General features: G+C 41.3%; 1 protein-coding gene across 6 annotated transcripts in view; it reads left to right on the forward strand.

Annotated features, from left to right (window-relative positions):
* Nucleotides 1-24,463, forward strand: part of LOC147249730 (arf-GAP with coiled-coil, ANK repeat and PH domain-containing protein 2-like) — a 41,626-nt gene extending 17,163 nt beyond the window's left edge. For 2 of the 6 annotated variants that reach the window (XM_086223233.1, XM_086223232.1), the window contains 18 exons: nt 2,058-2,102; nt 2,183-2,278; nt 7,366-7,440; nt 12,873-12,985; nt 13,505-13,556; nt 13,885-13,985; nt 14,380-14,485; nt 14,852-15,060; nt 15,784-15,853; nt 16,034-16,128; nt 16,383-16,585; nt 17,443-17,544; nt 18,085-18,177; nt 19,030-19,274; nt 19,368-19,477; nt 19,557-19,667; nt 20,020-20,081; nt 23,024-24,463. In XM_086223233.1, coding sequence (XP_086079359.1) covers nt 2,058-2,102; nt 2,183-2,278; nt 7,366-7,440; nt 12,873-12,985; nt 13,505-13,556; nt 13,885-13,985; nt 14,380-14,485; nt 14,852-15,060; nt 15,784-15,853; nt 16,034-16,128; nt 16,383-16,585; nt 17,443-17,544; nt 18,085-18,177; nt 19,030-19,274; nt 19,368-19,477; nt 19,557-19,667; nt 20,020-20,081; nt 23,024-23,127 — 1,992 coding nt within the window. In that variant the 3' untranslated portion in view covers nt 23,128-24,463. Of the gene's footprint in view, nt 1-2,057; nt 2,103-2,182; nt 2,279-7,365; nt 7,441-8,779; nt 8,792-10,612; nt 10,676-12,872; nt 12,986-13,504; nt 13,557-13,884; nt 13,986-14,379; nt 14,486-14,851; nt 15,061-15,783; nt 15,854-16,033; nt 16,129-16,382; nt 16,586-17,442; nt 17,545-18,084; nt 18,178-19,029; nt 19,275-19,367; nt 19,478-19,556; nt 19,668-20,019; nt 22,566-23,023 lie in introns of all 6 variants that reach the window. The other 4 variants (XM_086223235.1, XR_015119143.1, XR_015119144.1 and 1 more) reach the window with 4 other exon arrangements.
* Nucleotides 24,464-25,312: the final 849 nt, after the last annotated feature.

The raw sequence follows: 25,312 nt of genomic DNA on the forward strand, positions 1-25,312 counted from the left end.
ACATGTTTTCCAGAAAAAACTTACATTATCTCATCATAAAGTTCATTTCAAAAGATTCAAAGGCCTCCATCGTTACTGCCAGTCCCATTCTGTATTTGTGTACGGGATGGTGTTATACTTTACGATCCCTGGTGATAACTGTATACTCAGCCATCTAAATAAATCTGCTGAGATGTCACAAGTCACAGTTGTAGAAACGCACAGAAACTTAACACTTTTAGCAAATGAATGTAAAGATATTCTACTGTCAAACTGTTGATACTTCCCCCGCTTAGTAAAAATTCAGTCCAAGTATCAAAAATCACAATGTGTAGGGAGCCTACAGGAGTACTTGAATGCATCCTCCTCCCTTCTGCTATGACAGACCCTGTAAGTGAATCAGTCTCAAAGAATCCTAGAAGTAGATTTTGGCCCACTGCTTCTGTCTCTCTCATAGGATGAGGCCTTGCTGTGAGAAATTAGCTTGTCCTGCCAGCTAGTCTGCTTATAGGAAATCTATAAGCTAAACTGCTAGCGTGGTTAATTCCAATGGGTTCTCATAAAAGAGTCACATTTGAGCAACCCTGCTCTTTCACAATGCAGCAAATTGCAACTTCTGCTGCTGTACTTTCAGGAAGCGTTTAAGACAGAATTTAGCTATTTTGATCTTTTTAGATTGTTTTTGTGGCAGTTTGACCTAATTATACAGTTTACAGTGACAGGATGGTCGAAGGAGAAGAAAATATGCAGTATGAGAGAGGTTGTGTAAGCCAGTCTTGCATTCACAACATTTTAAGAGTGAACTGTCTCTTTTTTACCCTGCTAAACCACATGGTGCTGGATCATAGAATGCTTTTACACTCCATTTGCTCCTTTCACTTTTGTCTTTTTAGAAGAAACAATTGCTTATCATAATAATATTATTTAGCAAAATTCAACATCATAGTGAACATAATTTTACTGAATTTCACACTTTTCTTATAAAAGATACAGAAAGATAAGGAAAATATATAATATACTTGATAGTAGATGCACCAAACTCTCATTTATAAATTCATAATTTACACATTGAAAAGAAAAGGCACGTATTTTGGTGATTGCAAAGGTCTTCCTAGCACCTGATAAATGACAAATTCAAGTTTGAAATCTTGGATAGTTGCAGTTGGATTCACTACCAATTGCTAATCATGTATGTAACTAGATTTTGCTCGGGGCTCTTGTGTTTATTAACACCAGAGTGCCCTTTGCTAGTAAAACAACTGCTCCAGTCAGAGGCACTAATCGGCTGTAATCAAGGAGACTAAAGCCTTGTAAACGTTGTGATGCACCAGCTACTGCGGTAAGGAGGTGGAGTCGATTCTCAGCTGTGGTAGGAGTTTGTGTGAGCATGAGTGTGGTCAGCGTTGCTAGGGAAAAAGGCCTTACAACCACCAGGCATAAAATTATTGCTGACCACAACGGATATTTTAACTTTTCTTTTCCATTGGATGGGAGTGTGCTGCCCCTGCTCTACCATACAGAAAAATGCTGTTGCACCCAAATGCTGAGAGTCATTCAGTATGTTTCCTGCCTTCCATAGTAGCCACATGCATCCACCACACTCTGTCAGTAATGCCTACCAACACACAACGCTCAGTAGTTGCCGTCAGTCTCAATGATGCATCAGAATCTGTGTTTACAAACTACTCTATGACACTCACCTAAAATAACTCTCTGTGCCAGATGATCAACACAGTGCTAATTAGCTCTGGAGGGGGAAAGAGGCTGCTACACTACGTGCAGAGACAGAAAGCCTCAACTCTGTAGATGATGATAGATGAGACAGACTTCTCCAGCAGCATTTGTGGTCAAACATAAAACCCAGGGCTCCCCCTGGTGTTTGCACAAGGGACCTTGGTCCAGTTATTATTGAGGGTGATGGTGCAATTTTTCTTCTTCTTCACGCATTTTTCTTCACGCAATCTTTGAATGTCATCACTTGAGATATTTTAATTTGATGGATGTTGTGTTTAGTTGCCCTGTAAGATATTAAAAATCTCCCTACTAACATCTCATTCTTTTGATTTTACTCATTACAGATCAATGTACTACAATCCAAGAGAAGATCGGAAATCCTGAAATCTGTAAGTTGACTTTTCTGCCACATCAAGTGTGTGTGTGTCAGCCATCGTGGCTCTCTGGTTGATCACTGTCCTCTCAACAGATGCTGTCCTTCATGTATGCCCACCTGACGTTTTTCCACCAAGGTTATGACCTCTTCAGTGAATTACAGCCTCTCATGAAACAGCTTGGAGGACAGGTACAGCCACATGACAAACACCTACATGCATATATACTTGCACATAGTGACTGCAGAAAGTCACTGGGCAGGCATTTTGATTTTATGATGGGCTCTACAATCACTGTCTTGTTTTCCTTATTTTCATATTTTTCTAGCTTTTTAATTCGGCAGTGGAATAACATTGCGTATTCAGCAATTATGGGTCTTTAAATAACGTGAAATTATGTGCTTATTTGATTAATATTGTATTTTATTTTCTTAGTTTGCAGTGGGAGGTTGAACAATCTCACGCTACAACTCAGCTTATAACTCATACTCAAACAGAAAGGAAAACCATCCAGTTGTACCCATGTATCCATGACAAGGTCATCTGAAACTACACAGCTTAATACTTCAAAATGATGGTAGGGGGGGTTCAGCCACTGCCAATAGATGTTCAGATTCTGTATAAGGTAGCTGGTTCTGATGCCAACTTTGACCCACGCCCCAGTAAAGTTGATTTTTTCAGAGGAGGCAAACCGATGATTGGTGCTGGCTTCAATTATTCTTCCTCGTACACTTATTCCAAAAAGTGTGTTTATTTGTTTTCAGACATAAACAGACATCAACAAACACAGGTGCAGAACATACCATCACAGCTTGGCACTTCATCAGGAAAAAAACAAAACAAAACATGCAGATCAGGACAGTCAGAGTATCCTCGTACACTTATTAGCACAACAGAAAAGTTCCTACTTGTACCCAGTTAATTAAAGTAACTGCTTCCTCTAGATGGCTTATTGTCCCGCCTCTTGTCTTGCAACTGCACCTGCAAAGTGACCATTGTCATGGTTGCCAGTGTACACTGTATACTACGTTGCTTGCTAGTTCTCCACTGTTACATGTTTATTTCCATGAAGACATGTCAGATTCTGGCTGAAGCAAAGCAGCATGCTAATTCAGAAATGTGGAATTTCGCTACATCTTACAGTTCAAAACTCAAAACCAGTCCAACAGATCAGAAGCAGAGATGATAATGTTGATGCCTCCTGGGAGGGCCCAATTCCTTTATTGGGGGCCAAGTCCCTGCCACCACCCTATCACACCAAGTCTGAATAAACATTAGAATTCTCTCCATAACATCTACATGGCATTAGATCTTGTTTTTAGTCTATTTTTATGAGAATCCTCCTTTATTCCTTACAAGTAAATACCCAGCCCTAACACAAACTTAGAATCTGATCTTAAGGTCAGAATTTATCTTGACAACAACTCTGGGGATTAGGGAACATGCCCTCACAATGTAGAATTTTATTACATTATCTTATATTATATAATCTACATTCCTCAAGCTATTATAAGAACTTACGTTTCAGTTTGTTGTCACAAGGTGGTCCATCTGCTGGGAAATAAATTGTGTGTTTCATTTCCTGCTTTTTATTATTTTAAACTTAATTTTAATCTAATACTTGGTGTAAAAATATACACTTGACAATGTTTTTGGAACGCTGTATAAACTTATGCAACAGAAGCAAACATGAAGTTATTTTGAGAGGAGTAGCGGAATAACTGCAGCTAAGTTTACATACCAGTGCATAGGCATGGGTAAACATGTTGGCTAGGAAAAGTATTGTTTGATTATCACAACAACATTCTGGGTGTCGACTCCAACATTTGCCTCTGGGATTCTTCTTACTTTCCAAACAAGAATTTCCACCATCATTATTAGAGAATGCTGCCTCTGCACTTTGACCTCCTGCCCTCACTGCCACACGACCTCTCTCCGCTCTATATGTTTGTATATCATTGTTATCTTTGTGTCGACTATGTGCATCCTCTGATAAACAGCCCTCCCTCTGAGCAGCAGGGCAGCCTAAGTGTGACTGTTAGATGATTATTGCAGTGGAGCTGGTGTGGCAGAGAACAGGAATGAGGAAGAAAGCAGCTAGTGGGCTCGGAAAGGGATTTTTCCCACAGTCAGACACTCAGGGTTGACAGTCATCTGAGAGAGCAAGGCAGAGAAAAATGATGCTGAAGGCTGATGATATAAACTGGTTAATCTGAGGCTGGAGCAGTAGAAGGATCACATGAGAAGATGACGTTTCTCGCAAGAGTTAGGAAGACTAAACAGGAGTGTATAAAAGGACTGAAAGTAGCCAAATACCAGACTGCACTTCTGAGGAGAAAAGAGTAGTTTTTCCACATTTTTCTGAAGTGATCTGTGTGAAAAGTAGCAGAGAGGATCCAAACAAGTGGGTTTTTTTTTTTCAGTGAGAAAGAGCCAGATCTGTAGCGTGTGGACTGCGTTTTTTTTTCAAGTGGAGTGTGGTTTCTCTCATGCTCTGAAATTGAAACCATCTCTCACAAAATTAACGGATCCAAAGAGTGCTGGGAAAAGAAGGGAGAAGACAGACCACTTTTAAATAGCAGATTCACCTAAGGGATTAGCAGCACAATGTAATCTTCTCTTGGCAAAAAGTGTTTGAAGTAAAATGGAAAGGCACGGACTGTACGCCACCAAAGAAGAGAAAAGAACTAAGAGAGGAAAGAGCAAGAGACTGTTTTAGAAACCAGTTCCTAATAGGAAGGAAAAATTGATAGTGGGTTGGTCTCGAGCTATGAAGAGCTGAAGAAGAACTCAGTTGGTGGATTGGAAGTCTGCCACACTGAATTTGAAGCAGTGCCGAACCAAAAGGAGAGGAAGTTCAGCATCATATCTGTGGGAAGCAAGGACAAGAGGACTGTGGATTATTGCATTTCAACTTTTTCATCATGAAGCTGAAGAAGGTGGAGAGGCTGTGTAGGGAGGTGTGGAGGAGCTGTCAACAGGTCTGATGATATGACTTGATGCTAACAATCAATCAATGACAAAATAATAAATGAACACTAGAGACCAATGAAATGCCACTACCTTTAGGCCTTTATCTGTTCTATAATTTAGGTAAATGAGAGGAAATGATAGAACAGGGGTCCTACCCCTTGGTGGGATCATCGCAATGATGAAAAATATGAAACCAGACAAAATCAGAAAGATGTATTACGCTGAGAAGACCGACGTGTTTAGTCGCTGTGGTTGTTAGAGTTGCTGAACAGACAACAGTTCAGGAACTAAATGTGTTTGCATGACAGCTGTGTGATTCATGTCAATCAGGTTGCTTTTTTCCCACTTTGGAAAGTCTGGATCTAAATATAAGATACTGGATTACTGATCTTTCCATACCCCATAGTAGAACACGTATTAAGTGACTCTATAAGTTGTTTTTTTACTTTTTTCCATGACGCGCACAGTTTCTCATCATAGTCATATCTAAGGAGGTGAAGGCTAATTGATAGAAAGGAAAAGTGTGCTGTCGTGGACTGTAAGTGACAAACGGGAAGGGTGAAACATGTTATGCGATTGTCATCTCAGGACATCGTCAGCGAGGGCTGCATGGTTAGAAATATAAGATGTTAAAAACAAGGCAAGTAACTATGTCACAAACTATGTTGAGAGTTACGCATTCACATTCATATCTGACGACTGATTGAAGCAGATAGATGCTCTGGACCGGACTGGACTTGTTGTTATGGTTGAGACAGAGGAAAACATTTCCCATCCGATGTTATCAGCCTGCCGCTCTGCCGTCCACCCATTTCCTCCCTCAACCTAACAAAAGACAGGCTTCTCTGAAAGAATCAGATATAGTTTTCAGTGTATTCCTCCAAAGTACTGTAATATTTCACGAGGTTTGGTGAAATATGCTGAATATTTAGTTATGTTATTTGAGTTGTTCGACCAACTCCTGTCTCTTTTTTTTTGTGATTTTTCTCAGCTAATCTTTAATGCACTGTACATGTGCCTCTCATATTCATTATGCTCATCTTTATTTCAAAACCTCAGTGCTTCCATGCTCGTGTGTCCAGTCTATTGGCATGAGTCCACAGCAGTTGTATATGCTCGCATATAATAACCAATTTGACAAAATGTGAACTTTTCCCCCCAATTTATCAAAATATGTTCTGTAGCATTAAGAATACTGGAGTTAATCAGTGACAGCGATTGAGAATTTCCTTGAAACTGTTTGAAATATGTCCAAGGAAAAATGAATTATCTTTGTATAAAAAAAACCCAACTGAGATTAATTTACTTTTTGCAATTTTAGTTATTATCAATGTGAAATTGAAATATGACCCACAAATCACAGGAAGGCACAATATTTTTGAAAGGTTTAATGTGCATCAATGTGCCATTTTAAATTACATATATCCAATCGTACTGTTCAAACTCAAGAATATACATTTCTTTGATACGAATTTCCACGAAAATCATATGGTTGTCATTTTAATGTTTTCTATTTTTTTCTAAAATAGGTCAGCTGTTTACCGTTTGCTAACTGAAGTTTTGAATCCTCCCGTTCACGTGTTCCCCTACACCACACACACACACACACACACACACACACACTCCTCTCTCTCTCTCTCTCTCTCTCTCTCTCTCTCCCCCTCCCTCTCTCTCTCACTCTCTCACTCCATGACCTATAGTCAGATACTGATCCTTTTGTCGCAGATTCAGGCCCTCTGATTTAGGTCACATTGCTGCAACAAAATATCAAGAGACCCTGAGTGGAGTCTCAATGCTGTGAGGCGAACTGGCACATTTGTGGCATCGCCCTGTGACTCTGAACAACTTCTTTGAACTGAGCCTTTTTTCCCCCTCTGTACACGCAGTGGTTACTCTCAGGGATGAGGAGAATCAATCATCCCCCATCCAATTTCACACATGGTGAAGCCTTTGTAGAATAGTCTTTTTTTTTCTTAGAGGAAAGGGCATGTCTTGTCTAGATTTGAGCAGAGTTGTTTATTTGCTCGAGTCATTTTTGCTCTCAGGGTTGGGGGAATAGAGGCATCGGCGCACATGCACTCACATACACCTATCAAGTGAAGCTGTAAGCAACATTTTTCATTTTAATGGCCCAGCGTTCGACTCTCTCTCCGTAATAACACTCTTGTCTTTTCACCTGCTCAAAAGTAAGGATGCAAAAGTTAGTTTTGTTTTAAATAACTTCTTAGAGGAAGGGATACGCATATAATGAACTGAGTGTGGCCAGGTGGTTTTGTAAGCTTGACTAATCAGTTGTCTCTTGCAGTTGGACCAGCTGGTGGTGGATGCTGCCAAAGAGAAGAGGGACATGGAGCAGAAACACTCCACCATCCAGCAGAAGGTACACACGCTCGGAATATTGCCCCATCTTCATTCAGGTTTAGTCAAATGTACACATGCAGACTAAAATTGCACAACAGTGTAGAAATGAAATGAAAATCATAGATTAATAAATTTTTCAAAGACAAACATGAACACACACTCACCTACTCAGCGTGAGCCCAACATGACGGAGCTTTTCCAAGCCTGGAACTGAATGTGTTGTGACTCTATGGCTATTAAACCCTCACAAAATCTTTCTTATTATAGTCCTTCCTCCTTATTTTAAAAATTATCCTACAGGCTTCTGCTGGGACCTTTCAGGACTCGCATCCCGCAGACAGGTGTTCCGGGTCTGGCACACCTCACACTTACAACCGTTCACCTTCTCTGTAATCATGTAGGAGGAATTGAAAATATGAATGCGATTTGTTTAACGGTTAATTACAAGTGGGTGGACAAAAGAATAATTGAAATGTGTCATAACCATACATTTGTCCCTTTGATGGATGAAGGTAGAACTCCATCAGGTGTAAGATGAACCCTTAGAATGATATCAGCCACATGCCCCATGCATTATTGACAGCCGCGGGAAACCCATTTCCAAGCAATGGTGGTTGGGTTTCAGTAGACTCCCATATCTGCTCAGCACTCCTGATAGTCATTATAAACCCAATAACTCACAGTCTTTGATATCCCATGCCATTTTTAATTTGGCAATTCCAATTTTACTGCCTGTTACTAATCTGATAAAACCCTTTTTTCTTCTCCAAGTCTATGTGAATCCACAGATACTGGAGCTTTATAACCGGTGATGGTTGTTAATTGGCCTTGTCTTTATTTGTAGATCACACAGCATCATTAACTCCAGACAACATCTGTGCTGTCTTTACCCAGCTGTTGTCTGCCTGTCAGCGATGTTTATGTCAGTCTCCAACTGTGTACGAGCAGCAAGACGTCACTCTCTTGTGTTGCTGTTCTGTCCTTAATAATTTATCGTTTTATTTTTGTTGTTGGTTTTTTTTTTTCTACATTGTCTGTATTTTTTTGGGCCTGTCCTTTCACTCTGCCTCTTGCTCAGATGGTACTTAGGCCAATATCAGCTCCTGTCCTCTGCCTCCCCTCCCTTGATTTATCTAGATGCTATTTATATGTTGTCTCTCTCCAGATCCTCTCTCCCTCTTCTCTTTCTCTTTCTGTGTGTGAGTGTGTGTGTGTGTGTGTGTGTCTCTCTCTCTCTCTCTCTCTCTCTCACTCACACTCTCACTCTCTCTCACTTTATTCTGGCTGTTTATACACACCACTAACCAACTGTCTCTTCTTCTGTTCCTGTCTTTTTTCCTTTCCTCTACTCACTTCAGGCTGCTCTGCAGGTAAGCTGTGTCTCGCCTCCCCCCCTCTCCCCCCTCTCTGTTGTTCCTGCGTCATGTTTGCATGGTTGGATAGACGCTGAACAGCCTCTGGAACTCATGTCATCTGTTGAGAGATGAGTGGCGTGACAACGTGCAGCTATGATGTCTTGTTTGCAGATTTACATTGATGCATATGCTCTTCTGCCATTTGCAGTCAGTATATGTTGAATTTCAGTTTATTCATCATATCAAAATTATTTCGACCCTATGAGTCTTACTGTAACTGACTCCACTCTGTTCTCATGCAGTTTGGTTTGGGCTTGTGTATTTTTTTTAAAATTTATTTACAGATGTAAAACAAAGGGGGGTATATTTAGTACTGGCTTACTTCTGGTTTTGACTTTATGATATTTCTTTTTAGTACTTAAAGCAGGAAGCAGTCATACACATTCAGCAGAAAGGAAGTGTGTTTTAGGTGTCTATTTATGGTCACCCAGGTCTTCCTTGGCTGACAGAAGAGATGTGATGAATTCTGCCAGCAGAGGTGTTAACCAGCTACACCAGGTGTTTGTTCTGGCTGTAGACATATACAGTGTGTGTTTGTATATGTGTGTGTGTGGGGGGGGGGGGGGTGGTACATTACATTATTTTTTTTCCCTATTGTGCAATGATGTCTTCCTCTAGGCATTTAGAATCCCAGAATCTCCATAGAAACAGCTGTTTATGATGCGGGGCAGGCAGTTTGGCGTGTCTGTTGATAGATGCTCACTTTGGCTTAACTTTAAATCTGTGGTTTTTGACCCATTACAGCTGCGCGTTATTTCGATAAACAGATTTAATACATACTCAGTTCAAGCATGTAATTACCTTCATCATCATAGAAACAAGGACTGCACACAGCAACTAAGTCTTGTTGCATGTATAGTTGGGGTTATCGTCCTTGCTGAGGCCCTGGCGTATTCCTGAGATGCGCCAGAAAGTGAATTTCAAGAATAGAATCCCTCCACCCTTGTGAGATCAAGGTGGTCCTTCAGTTGTGTTGAGCGTGCCTCCTATCTGCCTATGTGCATCATTCCGCAGTGGCACCTGGGCCACTGGGCTCGGCAGGCTCAAGGAGAAGACATTGGCTGCTTTCATTATGATTTTTACATCTTTTTTTTTTTTCATTCACAGCTTTGAGCCTTCAGATTAATTTCCAAGGCTCAGATGTCGCACACAGTGTAGTTAAAGGATTGGATGGCAGCGCTGAGTGTATGGCAGCTAAACTGAAGTCAGTGTAAATGTTTGATGACTAAGCTGCTCTGCATGGTCCACTTGATTATTCTATCCCTGCTGTCACACCAGTCAAACACACAAACACACAAACACACACACACACACACACACACACACATACACACAGGTGACCTTCTCTTCAAGCAGGAGGAGGAGCAAACACTGTGACGAAAGTTTTGACAGACACACAGGCAAAGGAGGTGTGAGTTTCTTTAGGAGGCAAGACGTCCTGCCTAGAGTGACAATTAGTCGCTACACAGGGATACTTTGAGACAGATACACACACACATACACACACGCTTTATCCAATTGTTAAAAATGAAGATTTTCAGCCGTTTCCACTATGTTTGGTATCTGGTGAGTGACGTAGGCATGGTGTGTTTTTGTGTCTGTGTCCATGCACAACTGTGCCCATTGTTAGTAATAGAATTAGTGGTTTGTTTTCTGTTGTGTTCTTATTTTGACATACCCTTGATTTTAAACATTCCTTTATGTAGAGTAAAGTGCATTATTCTTTTCTCTCTTTGTGTCGTTTTGCTGTCTGTGTGTGCGTGTGTGACGTTTTAGGATGTGACGGAGCTCAACTCTTTACCAGACTGCAGAAACTTTTGCGCTTGGAGGTCAACCTCCGTACGTAGAGTCACCGCATTGATTTCAACCTGACTTCCGTTTGTAACGCAACCTTTCATCGTTTGACATCTCCTGTCCCTCCTCTTCACTGAGACTGCATTGCAGTGTTTATGTAGCTTTGATTATTCCTTCACTTTCGAGTGCCACACATGCATTAGTGTTGATGTGTCCTGATTATGCCTCATGATTTATTTTGATGCCAGTGTCTGTTCAAGTGTATGATGTGAGCTCAGGGTTTGATGCCAGCAACAGTGTTTCATTGTCTTTGATTATATTTGTGTTTGGAATATTTGTGTGTATGTACATATGCATCAAACCGGTCGTTGTGATATTTCACCAGCTTGTGGCCCGTTTCCTTGATTAGTCATCCAGCTCACCTCTGCTGAGGTTTTGAGCTATGATCATCTATGAAGAGATGACTTGACTGTCTGGACCAGTATTTTCCATTCTCTCTTCATTCAGTGGCTTGCAGACACATTTTGTTCCTCTTGTACACCCGAAATAACCTCAGTTGTCCCGGTGTATGTCATGCTGGAAAATTGTATTCGCGTTTGTGTGTGTTTGAAACGTTGCTATCACAGTGCTGTGGGGGTTTAACTTGTTAATCTCTGGCTCAGGTTACATTTACGGGTCTGGTACGCAGCATAGACAAAGACACACGGACATGGAATCATACACTAGAAGTAAATAGTAACTCAGAGAAGTGACATCGAAGCACACACTGATAACAGATGCTCATGTATCAAACACATGTAAATTATATACACAGATTCTTCACTGCTGATCCTCCCCGGGGGGCTCAGTACCATTTTAGGGGAGGTTCAGAGAAGGAGGGTGAAATAATATTAGATATCAAAGGACATCGTGTAGAACGTCTTAAATGTAAATGTGAATTCCGAACTATCATCTCAGACTTTGAAACCCCCTGCTTCATGTTTGGATGCTCTCCAAACAGCCAACTCATTTTACAGTCAAACCTCTGTTTCCAAGGTGAATAAATGCTGATTGGCACTCGTTGGTATTGCATGTTAAAGTACTCTTAAATGTTTAAGGGTGACTTCATCCTAAGTTACAAAAACCCTCTTTGTCTGAGAAGAAAAATAAAATTTGCAGGTTGTTTAAAATAACAGACACTACTCAAAGAAACATCTAAAACAAAGACAGTGGTGGTTGATAGAAGCAGAGACAGAGTCAAAATACCAATGAATGATTAAAGCTTGAAACTTTTATAGATCGTACCACTCAAATCCTGAATCCGTGTGGTCAAAGTCTGAAGACTATTAGACCATGTGTCTCTCGATGGACAGAAAAGTAAACTTCATAACTTGTTCCTGGGACATACCCAGATACTGAGCTGTAAATGGTTGAGGAGACAGTGACACTTGGTGTAAAATGAATCCAGAAGGAAGGACACACACACTCCCACACAAATGCTTACATCATGCTGCTCAATGTCACTTGAACCTGAGAAAGCCACGAGGGTTTCTAGCAAAGTGTGGCGGCAGCTCTGGAAGTGGATGCGGGACTGGGTGCAGGGATGGTCCACACACCTGATTGGATTACGGAAGCAGGGTATGAGCTCAAGCTGTGTGTGGTTGTTCATGTTTGCACAGTTGTGTGCAAGCGTAGCTGTTATAAGATTGGACATGGTGGGGCTTGCCTCAATTGCTGATCTTTAGTACTTAGGTGGGATCTTAGAAAGTGAGCGTTCTGTGTAGTGGTCAGTATATTAATGTGCAAATCTGATCATTTGGAGTATTTTATTATGTTCTCTTATTAGTTCCACTCATGAAATTTGCATTAGAGACACTGAAATGTGGAGGAAACAGAGAAGCAAAGTAAAATTTGCAAAACCTTCAGTCGAACTAGACAAATCTCAACGGAATGGAATATAAATCAACTTTAGATAGAATGTTATTTTTGTAAAATATGTCTTTGCCCTTCCTTCTTTATCTTGTTTGGTGTGGAACATTATTCATGTCAGTGTGACCAGGAGCGTAACAGAACCGGACAATGTCACTTGCATAACTGAGAATGTTGGTTCTCATTTGTGAAAATGCAGGGCCACTCTTCATCTTAAACAAAAGAAAGTTGACGGCAGTTTTACTAAGGTTTTATTGATTATTTTATTTTAACACTGTCATTGTTTTCCCTCTGTTTTTCTGCCTCTCCCATCTTTTTTTCTTCATGTCTTCAGGACTTCTCGAATGACGACACCAAGCTGGAGTACAATGTGGATGCAGACAATGGCATCGCCATGGAAGGCTATCTGTTCAAGAGGGCCAGTAATGCCTTTAAGACATGGAATAGGTATGATCAAGAATATCTCTGTTAAACCCCAATTTGTTTCACAACCAGCAGTAAAGACGACAATAAAAAAAAATAAAGTACTGAACAAAAATACAAATTAATTAACCAGACAGTCAGCGGTCAACAACTTGCATTGAAGTTATTTAAAAAGTTAGTTACAGCAGGGACAAATAAATCTTTGAGCGTGTTGGTCCCACATTATAATTTAACACATTTTTGTGTGCTTTTTGTATGTGGATTTTTTTCTTTGATGGCCAAGACCAATTTTAGACTTTTTGGGAAAATAAAGTTAACTTTAATCTTTCTGTTTCCATGAAAAATGATTAGCTGAAGAAAAGAGCGCTGATACATCTTGTTTTACAGTGACGTGAGCTGACACACATTCCTTCCTTATCTTGAATGTATCTATTCATCAGCATCTCTCCTCGGTATTAAAAGGATGTTAGTGTTTTATTTTTGGAGCATAACTGGCGACTGCATGTGACTTTGTTTTTTAATGAACTTGTGATCCCCTTTCAGGCGTTGGTTCTCCATCCAAAACAATCAGCTTGTTTACCAGAAGAAATTCAAGGTACATCAAGTGACTCCCTGCACACCGACCACAATCAAATATTCATGTGTTTGACTTCCAGCACAAATACCAGCCCATGTTTTTTTAACAGAAGGCCAGGCTGCAAGCAGTAGAAGGAATAGACAATTCAAAGCAGGTTTTAATAGTATAGGATAAACTTGTTTGTTTGTGAACACTATCAGAAGAGTAATAATTCTTCCTTCTGTGGATTAATTATCTTATTTTTGGTCGTGGCAGATTGATAAAATACTCAGAGTTGAATCAGTTCCAGCTATTCTTAACCATCAGGCACGGTCATTGTTTTTTGTGTTCCATGTTGTTCTCTCAGGACAATCCCACAGTGGTGGTAGAAGACCTGAGGCTATGTACAGTCAAGCACTGTGAGGATATAGAGCGACGCTTCTGTTTCGAAGTGGTGTCACCTACCAAGTAAGTGTACTTAAATCCCTGTCAAGACACTCAGTGACATAACACACACTGTAGTAAGGTCAGTATCATTATAGGGCCAACAACCTGCTTGAACTCTAAAACTAAGTTCAAACAGAAACGGTCAAAAGTGAGGACTGGACAAAATGTTGTCGCTCCCAAATATACGAGTCATGTTGGTCCTCATAGAAGTAGATGTTCAACTTCTGAATCGTTAAAACATCCCAGTTTACCGACATAATGAGCACTGAAATATGTAAAAGAAGGTTGGAAGATGAAGTAGCAGTGTGCCTACCTCCAAACACATGCTCAGACACACACACACACACACACACACACACACACACACAGAGGCACCAACAAACAGCAGTAGCATGATGCGTGTTTGCCTAAACAGGAGCTGCATGATGCAAGCAGACTCAGAGAAGCTGCGACAGGCCTGGATCAAAGCAGTCCAGAACAGCATTGCCACAGCATTCCGTGACAAGAGAGATGATGCCGAGGTAAAAACCAAACACAGTGAGGCTTAGAAAGGTTTATCTGTAGATAGTAACATCATAGAGGAGCTGGCAAAGTTATTAACCTGAGAATAGCTGAGTGAAACATGACTAATTAACATGATTTTACACAAGCAGTCCAACTGTGTTAGAATGGGTGAGTAATGAAATGACATTCAGCACATTAGCTAAATAAGGTTAGTGTATTATCAATACTTTTTTATGGAATTATAATTAAAATTGACTTGCTATTTTAATATTTGGTGTTTCTCTGTTTTGTTTGTGAATCCCACAAGCTCAAAATTTCATTAAATCTGGGATCACCTTATACCACCATACTTACCCTTGTTTTCCCTGCCTCTCTGGTGATAGAAGCTGGATAGGAAGTCTTCCACATCAACAGGGAGTTTGGACTCTGGTGGAGAGGTGAAGGAGAGATCGCTGAAAGGAGAGAGCGCTCTGCAGAAGGTGCTGGCCATCCCAGGCAACACCTGCTGCTGCGATTGTGGCCAGCCAGATCCCCGCTGGGCCAGCATCAACCTGGGCATCACTCTGTGTATACAGTGCTCTGGCATTCACAGGTACAGCTTCCCAAGATTGTCAAAAATGACAGACAGGCAAGCTGCCATGGTATAAAAACAAAGAACAACAAAGCTAAGGAAACTCAGGGAAGCAACAGATGCTTGTTTGTCACTTTGCGTGTCGCAGATTCAAAGTGAGTTTCTGGGCTGAAAACCAAGTTGAGAATGCAAATCATGATTGCATGTTGACATATGACAGATAATTTCCTTCAAGGCTCTGTTCTAAGGGCCATGTACAAAATGTAGGTCTTCAGGGATTTGTGAAATGTAAACTCACTGTTATGAACATCCGCATTGCCTGGAATATTGTGACAGCCTTTAATTATTTGGCATGATAGAATATTTGATTAACTTTAAGGTCAAGTTAAATTTATATCTAAGTGTCCAGGTCAGTTCCCATGATTTCCTCACCAGGGATCAAGGCTGCAACTCATTAAGAGAGTCTAAAAATAGCATAGATCTCCAAAGTGACTTTTTTCCCCTTGAGTGATAACCATTCCTTAATCACCTCGTGTCTGGTTGACATCTGTAAATATGAGGTAGTATCCCTGTAGGTCAGTTCCAAATTTCTACTGGACTTGTATTTTTAAAGATACATTTTTATTACTTCGACCAAAATGTAGTTTCATAAGAGCACACAGGGCATTTCAGCTTTTTCACAATGAGAAAATATTTAGTTTGGATCATGTCTGCCTGCTGTTTTAATTCTTCCTTCATTTGTAGGAGCCTGGGGGTCCATTTCTCAAAGGTCCGGTCTTTGACTTTGGATACGTGGGAGCCAGAACTACTTAAGGTGCATGTCCATAATCAATGTGTTATTCACGCGCTACATTAATCACATTTAACTCAGCTTCACTTTTATTTTTACTACTCTTTTTTTTTTTTCTTGATTTTGTTTAAGATCCATTTAATTGGTGTTACTGTTGTCATCAGCTGCGTTAGCTCTATTAACTCGATTGTGCACCTTCCCTAGCTGATGTGTGAGCTGGGGAACGGAGTAATCAACCAGATCTATGAGGCTCGACGAGAGGAGCTGGGAGCCAGAAAACCACAGCCAGGAGACCCAAGGTACAAAACTGTTAGACACAGATTTGCTATTTTTAGATGTTGGTGTAATTTATGCAGCAAAATGAAAGAACGCTTATTTCTCCGTTCATGAGTTACTGGCTGAATTTGTTATTTGATATTCAGTGTTTGTGTTTTGGACTTTTGGACGAGGCAAAGTAAATATGAAAAATGATAATGAATATTTGAATAAAGAGGCGTTATTGGCTGTAGGCTTAAAAGGTGGCAGTCATTTCTCTGCTCCTCATTTTTACCAGACACGAGGTGGAGGCCTACATTAAAGCCAAGTATGTGGATCGCCGATTTGTACGCCGGCCTTCTGACGAGGAGCTTCGGACCAAAGTGGTTTCTCTCAGCAAACAGGAGAAGAGGCTCAGCAGCAGCTCTGAGCATCTGCCGCCAAGACCACCTCCGCCCACCCCCAAACTCAGACCTGGTTCAAATGCCTCTGGACAGTCAGGTCAGTAGAATTGTGCTAGACTATTGTTTTCTCTTGCTTTCCCTCACCTCAGACCTGGATGGAATCCTAAAAAAACAAGAGAGAACCAACGTTTTCTAGCATTAGTTTTAACAATTAACTTTGAAAAGTCATGGAAGTAAATTCAACACTTGATGGTGGTGGAAGGGGCATTGAAAACCATTTTTTACCCTACAGTTTTGTGCTCTTTGTATTTCTAATGGATCTGAGGTGTCAACTTCTAATTTGAACTTGTACATTCAGATTTGCTCGCGCCACATCCTCTTTAATATTGTCTCATTCCTAAGGAATGGAGTTTCAGAAGCAGGATGTTACACAGCTTAGGAGTGCCTGTTGGGAAACAAAATGATTGCACTGTGGGCAAAGCTAGTGTTATCGCTTATATTGGTCCATTCCCCTCTGCTGTGACCTTTTACGAAACTTGTGTGCTTGATGTGGTTTTGCACCGTAGTGAAGAAGCTTGCACCCATGGGCATACTGTGTGTTCTGCGTGAACAGCATATGTCTAAGCTCTCTTTGCCTGCCATTGCCTGTCGTAGTCTGTCTCCTCCAGTGTCAGCCGAGCTGGTAGTCTAACTATCTGTGCCTTCACTCTGCTTTCTTCTCTCTCTCTCTCTCTCTCTCTCTCTCTCTCTCTCTCTCTCTCTCTCTCTCTCTCTCTCTCTCTCTTTTCTCACTCTTTCTCTCTCTTTTCTCACTCTTTTCTTTCCTCCCTGGCTGTTCTATGCTTCTGGACTAATCCCTGCTTTTACCCCACCTACCTTAAAACCCTCCACCCTACCACTCAATTCACACCCTGTGTTGCCCAATTCCGCAAATTCCCATCATCCCTTGCGTAGCTGTTGCCAGTGGCTTGGAGGCCCGGCGGGACTCTCTCTTCTGTCCTGACGAGCTTGACTCACTCTTCTCCTACTTTGACACCTCCTCCAAGCTCAGGAGCAGTAAGTACTGAATGTTTCGCTTGCTTCTCCCTCCTCCTTGTTCATTTGTATTTCCGGCTTGGGGGGGGGGCTGTGGACTAGCAACCATTCATCCCCTCGTCTGTTCCTCCCTTACCCAGACCTTCCTCATGGACTATCCCTTCATGTATTAAAGATGGTACCTTATTTTGCTTTTCCCAGGGTGTTGGGAAATGTTTGTCTCGCACAGTTTTTGTCACTGTTTTGCATACCTGTCTCATCAGATTTTTGCTATTTAGGGGCTTGAAATATAAGGTGATGGTGGGGATCTGTCATCTAATTCCTTCTGTTGACTTAAGTTGGACACTTTTCTACATGTAGAGTGCAAAATATTTGGACCACCTACGGTTTCTGGTAATTAGACTGGAGAAGCGGTTTGCAGCTTAATAACAAAAAGCGTAATTATGTTTGTGCGCTCTGCGTCGTTAAAACTACTAACAGGAAGGTGTTCCTTCTATTTCATTCATTCTGAAGGACATCTGTCTTGTTCCGCTAGTGATGATCCAGATTCTTGTTTTGCAGTTAAAAGTGCAGACAGCGGCATTCAGAACAGCGCTGATGGGAGCAGGGAGATGCTGGCCACCACCCCCTCCAATAACAGCCTGGCAGATGCAGGTAAGACAGGCACTCACATGCATGCGCACACGTACACGCACCAAACACTGCCAACACATGGTCTTCATGACCTATCTGAACCTTGAGTAAATACTCAACCAGCCAAGTCAAAGCAGGGACAGTAGCACTGAGCGCACACTGGGGTTGTTTTAAATTCCTGACCTATTGTTTGCCTGCATCATACACTAAAGGAGAATCTTGTACTTGAATCTTGTGATGCCATTTTCTCACACGATCTTGTGAGGAAGCAGATGTAAATAAAACAGACTGATGCAGTGTACCAAGTCGCTGTATCAAAGCTTTGCAGCGAGTGAAAATGAAATAAGCTGTCAAACAAGTCTTCTAAATGTTCAGGGAGATGTGGTCACCACGGGTTCCTCAGCCAGGACTCAGAGTGTGTTCTTTTATTTTTACTAAGTGTGAACAAGCTAAGGTTAACCTGTGTGAGGATGACGAGTCACATCATGGGAATAAACGATAGCTTCTGCTGTGCTTGTCTTAAGAGTCATCATACAAGTATGTCACTGCCACTTGTACTTGGAGTGACTACTCACCCCCGCAGATGTTGCCAAAAACAAGAGTCACTGAAAAATATTTTGAGACAATACAGTAGTTTACTCCAAGGTTTGATCACTATGTTGAGAAAGAAGTCTTTAATTATCTACTTTTGTGGGTTTTTTTGTAACCAGGCTTTGAGTATTACATTTATGTGAAGAACTTGGGTTCATACGGTTCATTCTGATGTTGTCAAAGTGGTAAAGTGACACGTTCCATGTACATTGATTGAAAGATTAGGTCTAGAGTCATGTGACTGTCGGGATAATCTTAGACATCCTTTCTCCCGTGTTCCAGAGGCCGTTGAAACTCCGCCTGTGCCCATGCCCATGCCCATGCCAGCCACTCTCCCTCCTCCGTCGCCCTGTAAGGAGATGGTTTTCTATGAGCCCAAGGAGTACAGTCCAGGTCTGCAGCTTTACTGGGCATCATGTGCCCGCAGCCTGCCTGACATGGCTGAGGCTCTGGCCCATGGCGCCGAGGTCAATTGGGTCAACACAGATGAGGACAAGAGGACGCCGCTCATCATGGCGGTGCAGGGGGTGAGACACATAGTGATACATGAAATTCCTAGAGAAAACATTTTAAAATTCTAAATCTGAAGGTAAATTTGCTACATGAATGTGAAATTTCAGGGTTCGCTGGTCACCTGTGAGTTTCTGTTACAAAATGCAGCGAATGTGAACCAGCAGGACGCTCAGGGTCGGGGACCCCTGCATCACGCCACCATGCTGGGACACACAGGGTTGGTCCTCCTCCTGTCTACTGTCATCACATAACCACACGTTCATTCACAGAGCACTGAAGCTTTTTCTCTGTTCTAGGCAAGTTTGTTTATTCCTGAAAAGAGGAGCGAATCAGAATGCTGCAGACATCGATGAGAAGACGCCCCTGGCCATAGCGGTGGAGGCAGCCAACGCAGACATTGTCACATTGTGAGTTTTTATTGTTGTTATTATTATCTGTCTTTGTTTAATTTAATTTATGAAAGGATTAGGAGCTTCTACATCATTCAGCCAATCACCATGGAAACCTAAAAGCAGCCACTGAGAGCAGAAATCACCTTTTTAAAGATTATTTGCTGTTGATGAACAATTCCCCCTCTACTGTTCAACTGAGAAAAGATGAGTAGTATAGTTCTGCCACTAGATGTCACTACATGATCAGATTGTTAAAAAAATGTCTTCAGTAAGAGTGATGGTCTGTCAGTAAAAACAGACTCGGCTTGCTGTTTAGATCTCTGCTAATCTTTGTTTACCTGCTAACGGTTGTTTACCTGCTCCTCAGGTTGCGGCTGGCCAAGATGAATGAGGAGATGCGAGAGGCGGAGGGGCCCTACAGCCAGTCAGGTCAATATAACACCAACAGCCCAACTGAGATGCAGTACAGGAAGTGCATGCAGGAGTTTATTAGCTTGCAGCTGGATGAAAACGAATAACCGTCTACTGGTCGAAGCACAACAGCAACATAAAACCAGAGAGAGTTGGGCTCATTGAACCTCAACCTGCAGATGGACGGGGATTATTTATTCATCGCCAGTGTCGGTGCTGTCCTGCAGGTTGGAGGGAGCCTCCTGGATAAGAAACCCATGTCGTTTGGTATGAACTGACCCCAACTTCTATTTTTGGGTCCAAAGCTCCAGGCAGCCTGGCTTAGTGTCAGCTGTTTGTTCATATTAATGGAAAGAGGTTAGAGCCATGGAACCTCCTCCTTTCCAACTAAGTGACTGTTACTCTTGTACGTTTACTGATAGCACAAAATTAACAGCAGCACTTTTCACTCCAGTTCTGACATCGTCCCTTTACATGGTACCACGTCTCCCTCTGTCTTAGAGGAGTTCAGTGACTTCTGATCAGATGGTGGGTCCCTATAAATCCTCCATTATCTTTGCAAAAAAAAAGACCCTCCCAGAAACTGCCACCAGTTTTTCTATCTGGCAATAATTAAGACTTTTGAATGACATTTTTATTATCTGACCTGTTGCAGTAGTGTCGTTGACATCTTTGATTTGTGACTTGATTCATTTCGACACATTCCGACTCATGTTTATGCAACTGCTGTGTCTTTTCTGGTGATTCTTCTCTCATTTGAAGTCTGTTCCTTACATGTTGTCCGAACATGATGCATCTTGCTGTTGTGAAGTTGATGCCTGGTTAGAACAAAACAAGTACTTTAGAACCGGTTTTTTTTTGTTGTTGTGTTTTGTTTTGTTTTTAAGGTAAATTCAGTGCAAAAAACTGTATGTGTTGTATATAATGTGCAGGTTACACAAGGGGGTGTACCGTGAGCAGCTCACATCCTTGCATTCCTCTTTCTTCCTTCAATTGCGTGGTCCTGACAGCCTGTGATGACAGTGCTCTGTCTCGGTTTCCAGTCAGAAAGTGCTCGCTACATGACATTGCCACGGGAAATCCAGAATTGTACGATGAGAGGCCTTTAGTGCCGCTACGTTGATTGTCTCGAATGTCGTTGAGTATTTTTGTTTTTTTTTTACTCAAATCTAGACAAACCAGCTGAGGACGTGCAATAGTCACGTATATAAACACATATAGCTTTTATCTTCTTAGTTTATATTTATAAAGACCTGACAGACATTAGCGGCTGGACAGCGAATAATGGAATTCAGTCCAGGGTGTTTCACCCACGTCTCCCTGCATTCCCAAAATATTGAGGGCAGCACCGAAGCACTTTGATCAAGTGGTCCTTGCACCATGTTGGCACAGCAGTGCCCCCTGGTGCTGGTAGAATAAACCGCTGATGAATGGCTGACTTGTAACAACTTGAATTACTCAGAATGGTTGCAACGCCGATAGAAGTAAATGGAGGAGAAGGTGAGGTGGACCGAGTATCCGTGGACTATTATTTGCTGCTTTTTAAGGATAAGGAATGTTTTGGACCTATGAAGAATGGAAAGGAAGATGTATTTCTTTATTATTTAGTGTATTGCTAGTTTGTGCAATGTTTGTTAAAAAGGGAATGATGCAGAAATGATCGCTGACGTGAGCGGCCTTCGAGGTCAGACTCCAGCAATCACGACGCGAGGAACTAAGTTAAGAATGTGCGCTTCCACTCGCTGATTGATCGTGGCATCGTTTAGATCCAGAAGACTCGTTGCCAGCGTGGTTGATACTTGAGGGCGTCTTCATCAGCGCAGCCAATCAGTTGATGAATGTTGGGACTGATGAGGGAGATTTCGAGGTAATGAACATGAGGGAGAGCCCCCCATTTTTTTTAATTACCGTACCCTGACTCGAGAGTTTTTGCTTGCAGCGCTGTTTCACTGAGCATTCAATTGAATCTCAAAATTTGTTTTTAATGTCATACTTTTTTTTTTATACATATTTTTATCAGTACTTGCATTGCAGAAACAGAATTAAAGCCCAAAGTAGGCTTTGATGTTGGAGGTTTGCTCTGGTGTGAGACAAAAGCTCCATCTCTTAAGTCATTGCTTTAATCTACATCTCTCTCTCTCTCTCTCTCTCTCTCTCTCTCTCTCTCTCTGTAAATTCACAACTTTGCTTTGCTTCTCTCTCTCTCTCTCTCTCTCGCTCTCTCTCTCTCTCTCCTCTCCAGAGTTTGTGCCTTTCTTCTGTTCTCTTCTGTTCTACACAACTGTATTTTTGTACATAAATTCCTGCACTTTAAACACAATACAGTTGTTAACTAAAACTAATCCCTCTGTGCTTGTCTCTTTCTTTCCGACTCTACTGAAAAGCTCTCTGGCCGTGTAAACATTTGCCTCTCCCTTCTTCTTTTCCTCCCCATCTTTTTTTTCTCCCTCTCTGTCTGCGTTGCTCTGTTTAATATTTCGAGCCACGCCGGCGCTCTGAAAGGTATGGCTGACTTTTCTTTTTTCCCTTGTTCTGATGTGACTGTGCATGAGCTTTTCTCTGCTGAACACACGTTTTATCCTGCCCATGAATGATTTCTGCATTGTTTCCGAGTTCTCGTTTCTCGTCCTGACTTGAGTGATATTTTATTTCAGAAATGTTTTGATATTTTACAAGGTGGAACTGTTGTCTCTTTTCCATCCAGGATGCTAAAATAAAACCCCAAAAAGGATTCCACAAACATAAAAATCCAAATACACAGAAGAAGTCATGTGGTCCATTGTGCTACGTGTAGTTGTAAGGATGCGTTGAGTCATTCATCCTTTTTTGTTTTGTTTATGTCCTTAAAATGAGCCAGGAGAGGTCAGGACCTCTGTGTGAAAGTCGATTTATCAAATCAAACAATCATCAATAATCTTTGGTCCCTGGTTGACGTGACGTGTCTTCTGTTGTTCCTCCAGGAGACGAAACCTACCAGGACATTTTCCAGGACTTCACCCACATGGCCTCCAACGACCCGGACAAGCTGAACCGATACCAGCAATACGACCACCAGCGACCCTGATGCAGCAGAGACGCCGTCCACCTGTACACGCACACAGTCACACACACACACACACACACACACACACACATACGTATCTCATCGTATTCAATCATATCTAATCAGCTGAGAGGAACTCCTCGGATCAAACCTCACTTTTTCACTGTCGTAGTGAGCGAATGGTACAGTGTTAAAGGCTCTGACAGGATTTGATCCGATCAAAGGATCATTGAACTGAATGTAGAGCGCCGTCAAGGCTGTTGGATATTTCAGTTTACTTTCTTGTGCCACGCTTCCCGACACAAGAAGACTTTTTTTTTCTCTTTCTTTTTTTTAATCCTGTGGCATCAGAGTCGTAAAGAGAAACGCCCGCCAGACTCAAACCTTCCTATTTGCACCAGGACTTCCCACAGCCATAGAGGACCTTTTTGTTTGGTTTTTGTCTCTTTTTCTTAGTTTTTTTTTTTTGTATCTTTCTGCTTCAGCAAAGTCTCGGCAGCACGCACGGCAAAAAAAAAACAAAACAAAAAGCCTTTTCTTTTTTGCACAAATCCCTTTGTCTTAAATGGAGCTTTACCAGTTTTGATGGTAAGACTTTGATGTGAAGAGAACACGTTATTCTTTCTTTGTTTCATACAGTGTTGTTATTTTGTAGTTGTTGTTTTTTTTAATTTTAAATGTTTTTGTCAATGATTTTAATGGTCACATCAGTTCCCGTGACACTTGCGAGGCGATCAGCCCCGCAGCGAAGCCTCATGCGTGATTTTTGTAGAATATAAAATGGTTGATTTGTGGGTTCAGCCTCCTGCTGATTTGAGATGAAGAGATTAGACCGTGTAGACTTAATCCACAACCTTTGTATCCCTGTTGAGATCTGATTCAGTAATTTCCTGATAATCTCAGAGGAAGGCCCCTGCACTGAATTGTCAAATTTGTTGTGTATTCATAACTAATTGTATTATGTATTTTTATGATTGGATTGTCCTCGAATACAAGTAAATTATCTTATCACTTTTAAATCTTAATTTGTTTAAATTATGAGATTTTTATGTAGACATTTCACGCATAATCAGCTTCCTAGCTGCGAAGGACTCTGAAGATGAATTGAAGGTGCATTTATTTCCCTTAATTAGCACCAGACTGTTCAGTTGTTAGGTCATTTCCTAAGAAATAGAAGGGGATTTGGGAAACTTTTCCCGAAAAACAGAATGTTTAGTCTGAGATTGAAGAAATGACCTGCTCTGTAAACTCTGTAGTTTTTTATGACCCGAGTTGAAAGACTTGTCACGCGTTGAGCCGTTCAAAACAAAACAAAACAAAACAAAAAAACGGTTTGACGTGTGATTCAGTTTAGACGCCGCAAAGACGTCACACGTAACGTTAAAGAAACGTCTGGATAGAAGGCATAAACCCCGAGTTTACCGGCAAACTTCACTTCTTTTGCATAAATCAACTACAAGGGCAGAGGAAAGGTGCCCCGGTGCAACATGCGATTTTTAGGTGCTGTGTCGTCTGCAACTGGACTTGTGACATTTCACCTCTGAACCAAGAGGCTAAAAAAATGGAACCAGGACCAGATGTTGGACGTCACTGTAGCCGTGACCTGGATAACTGAGAATATTCCCCCACGTGGGATACAAACATTGTACATTTGTACAGACGCTTTTCAAATCTCCAGTGAAATGATTTATGAAGTTAGTGGTACTTGAAATTTTAAATACGCTTTTGTACATGCAGTTCTGTGTATCCTTCAGTACTTTTAGCCCATTTTATATTGCCTCCATGTAAACAGTGATACGTGTACTGTATATTACACCTGTAATGTGTTAAGGCGGTCAATACATAAAAGCTGAGGAGTCGACTCCCGTCTTTGTCTTTTCTTGTCTCTGATTCACCTCGTTGGACCTCTTTGTAGAGTTAAAGAAATTATTACAAGTTTCATCCCAAAAAAGCAAACTGAATGATCAAGTTTGTTCAGATGACAGCAAAGAAGCCACAGCCTCTTGTACTTTTCTTCCAAACCAAGCTCAGTATGGTTTTTGATCGTTTACTGACGATTTTTCGAAATGTTCATTAGATTCCTACATTTGTTGGTTCCTGGCCAAACCTAAAAATCAGGACAGCTTTTGGATTTTAACATTTTCTATCAGGTTGTTAAATCAAAACAAACAGACCAAAGTTTAATAGCCAAAATACACAAACTGAC

Source organism: Aulostomus chinensis, chromosome 14 (genome assembly GCF_037954235.1).
Source record: "Aulostomus chinensis isolate RoL2024-O1b breed Wild chromosome 14, RoL_Achi_v1.0, whole genome shotgun sequence".
Taxonomy (NCBI): Eukaryota; Metazoa; Chordata; class Actinopteri; order Syngnathiformes; family Aulostomidae; genus Aulostomus; species Aulostomus chinensis.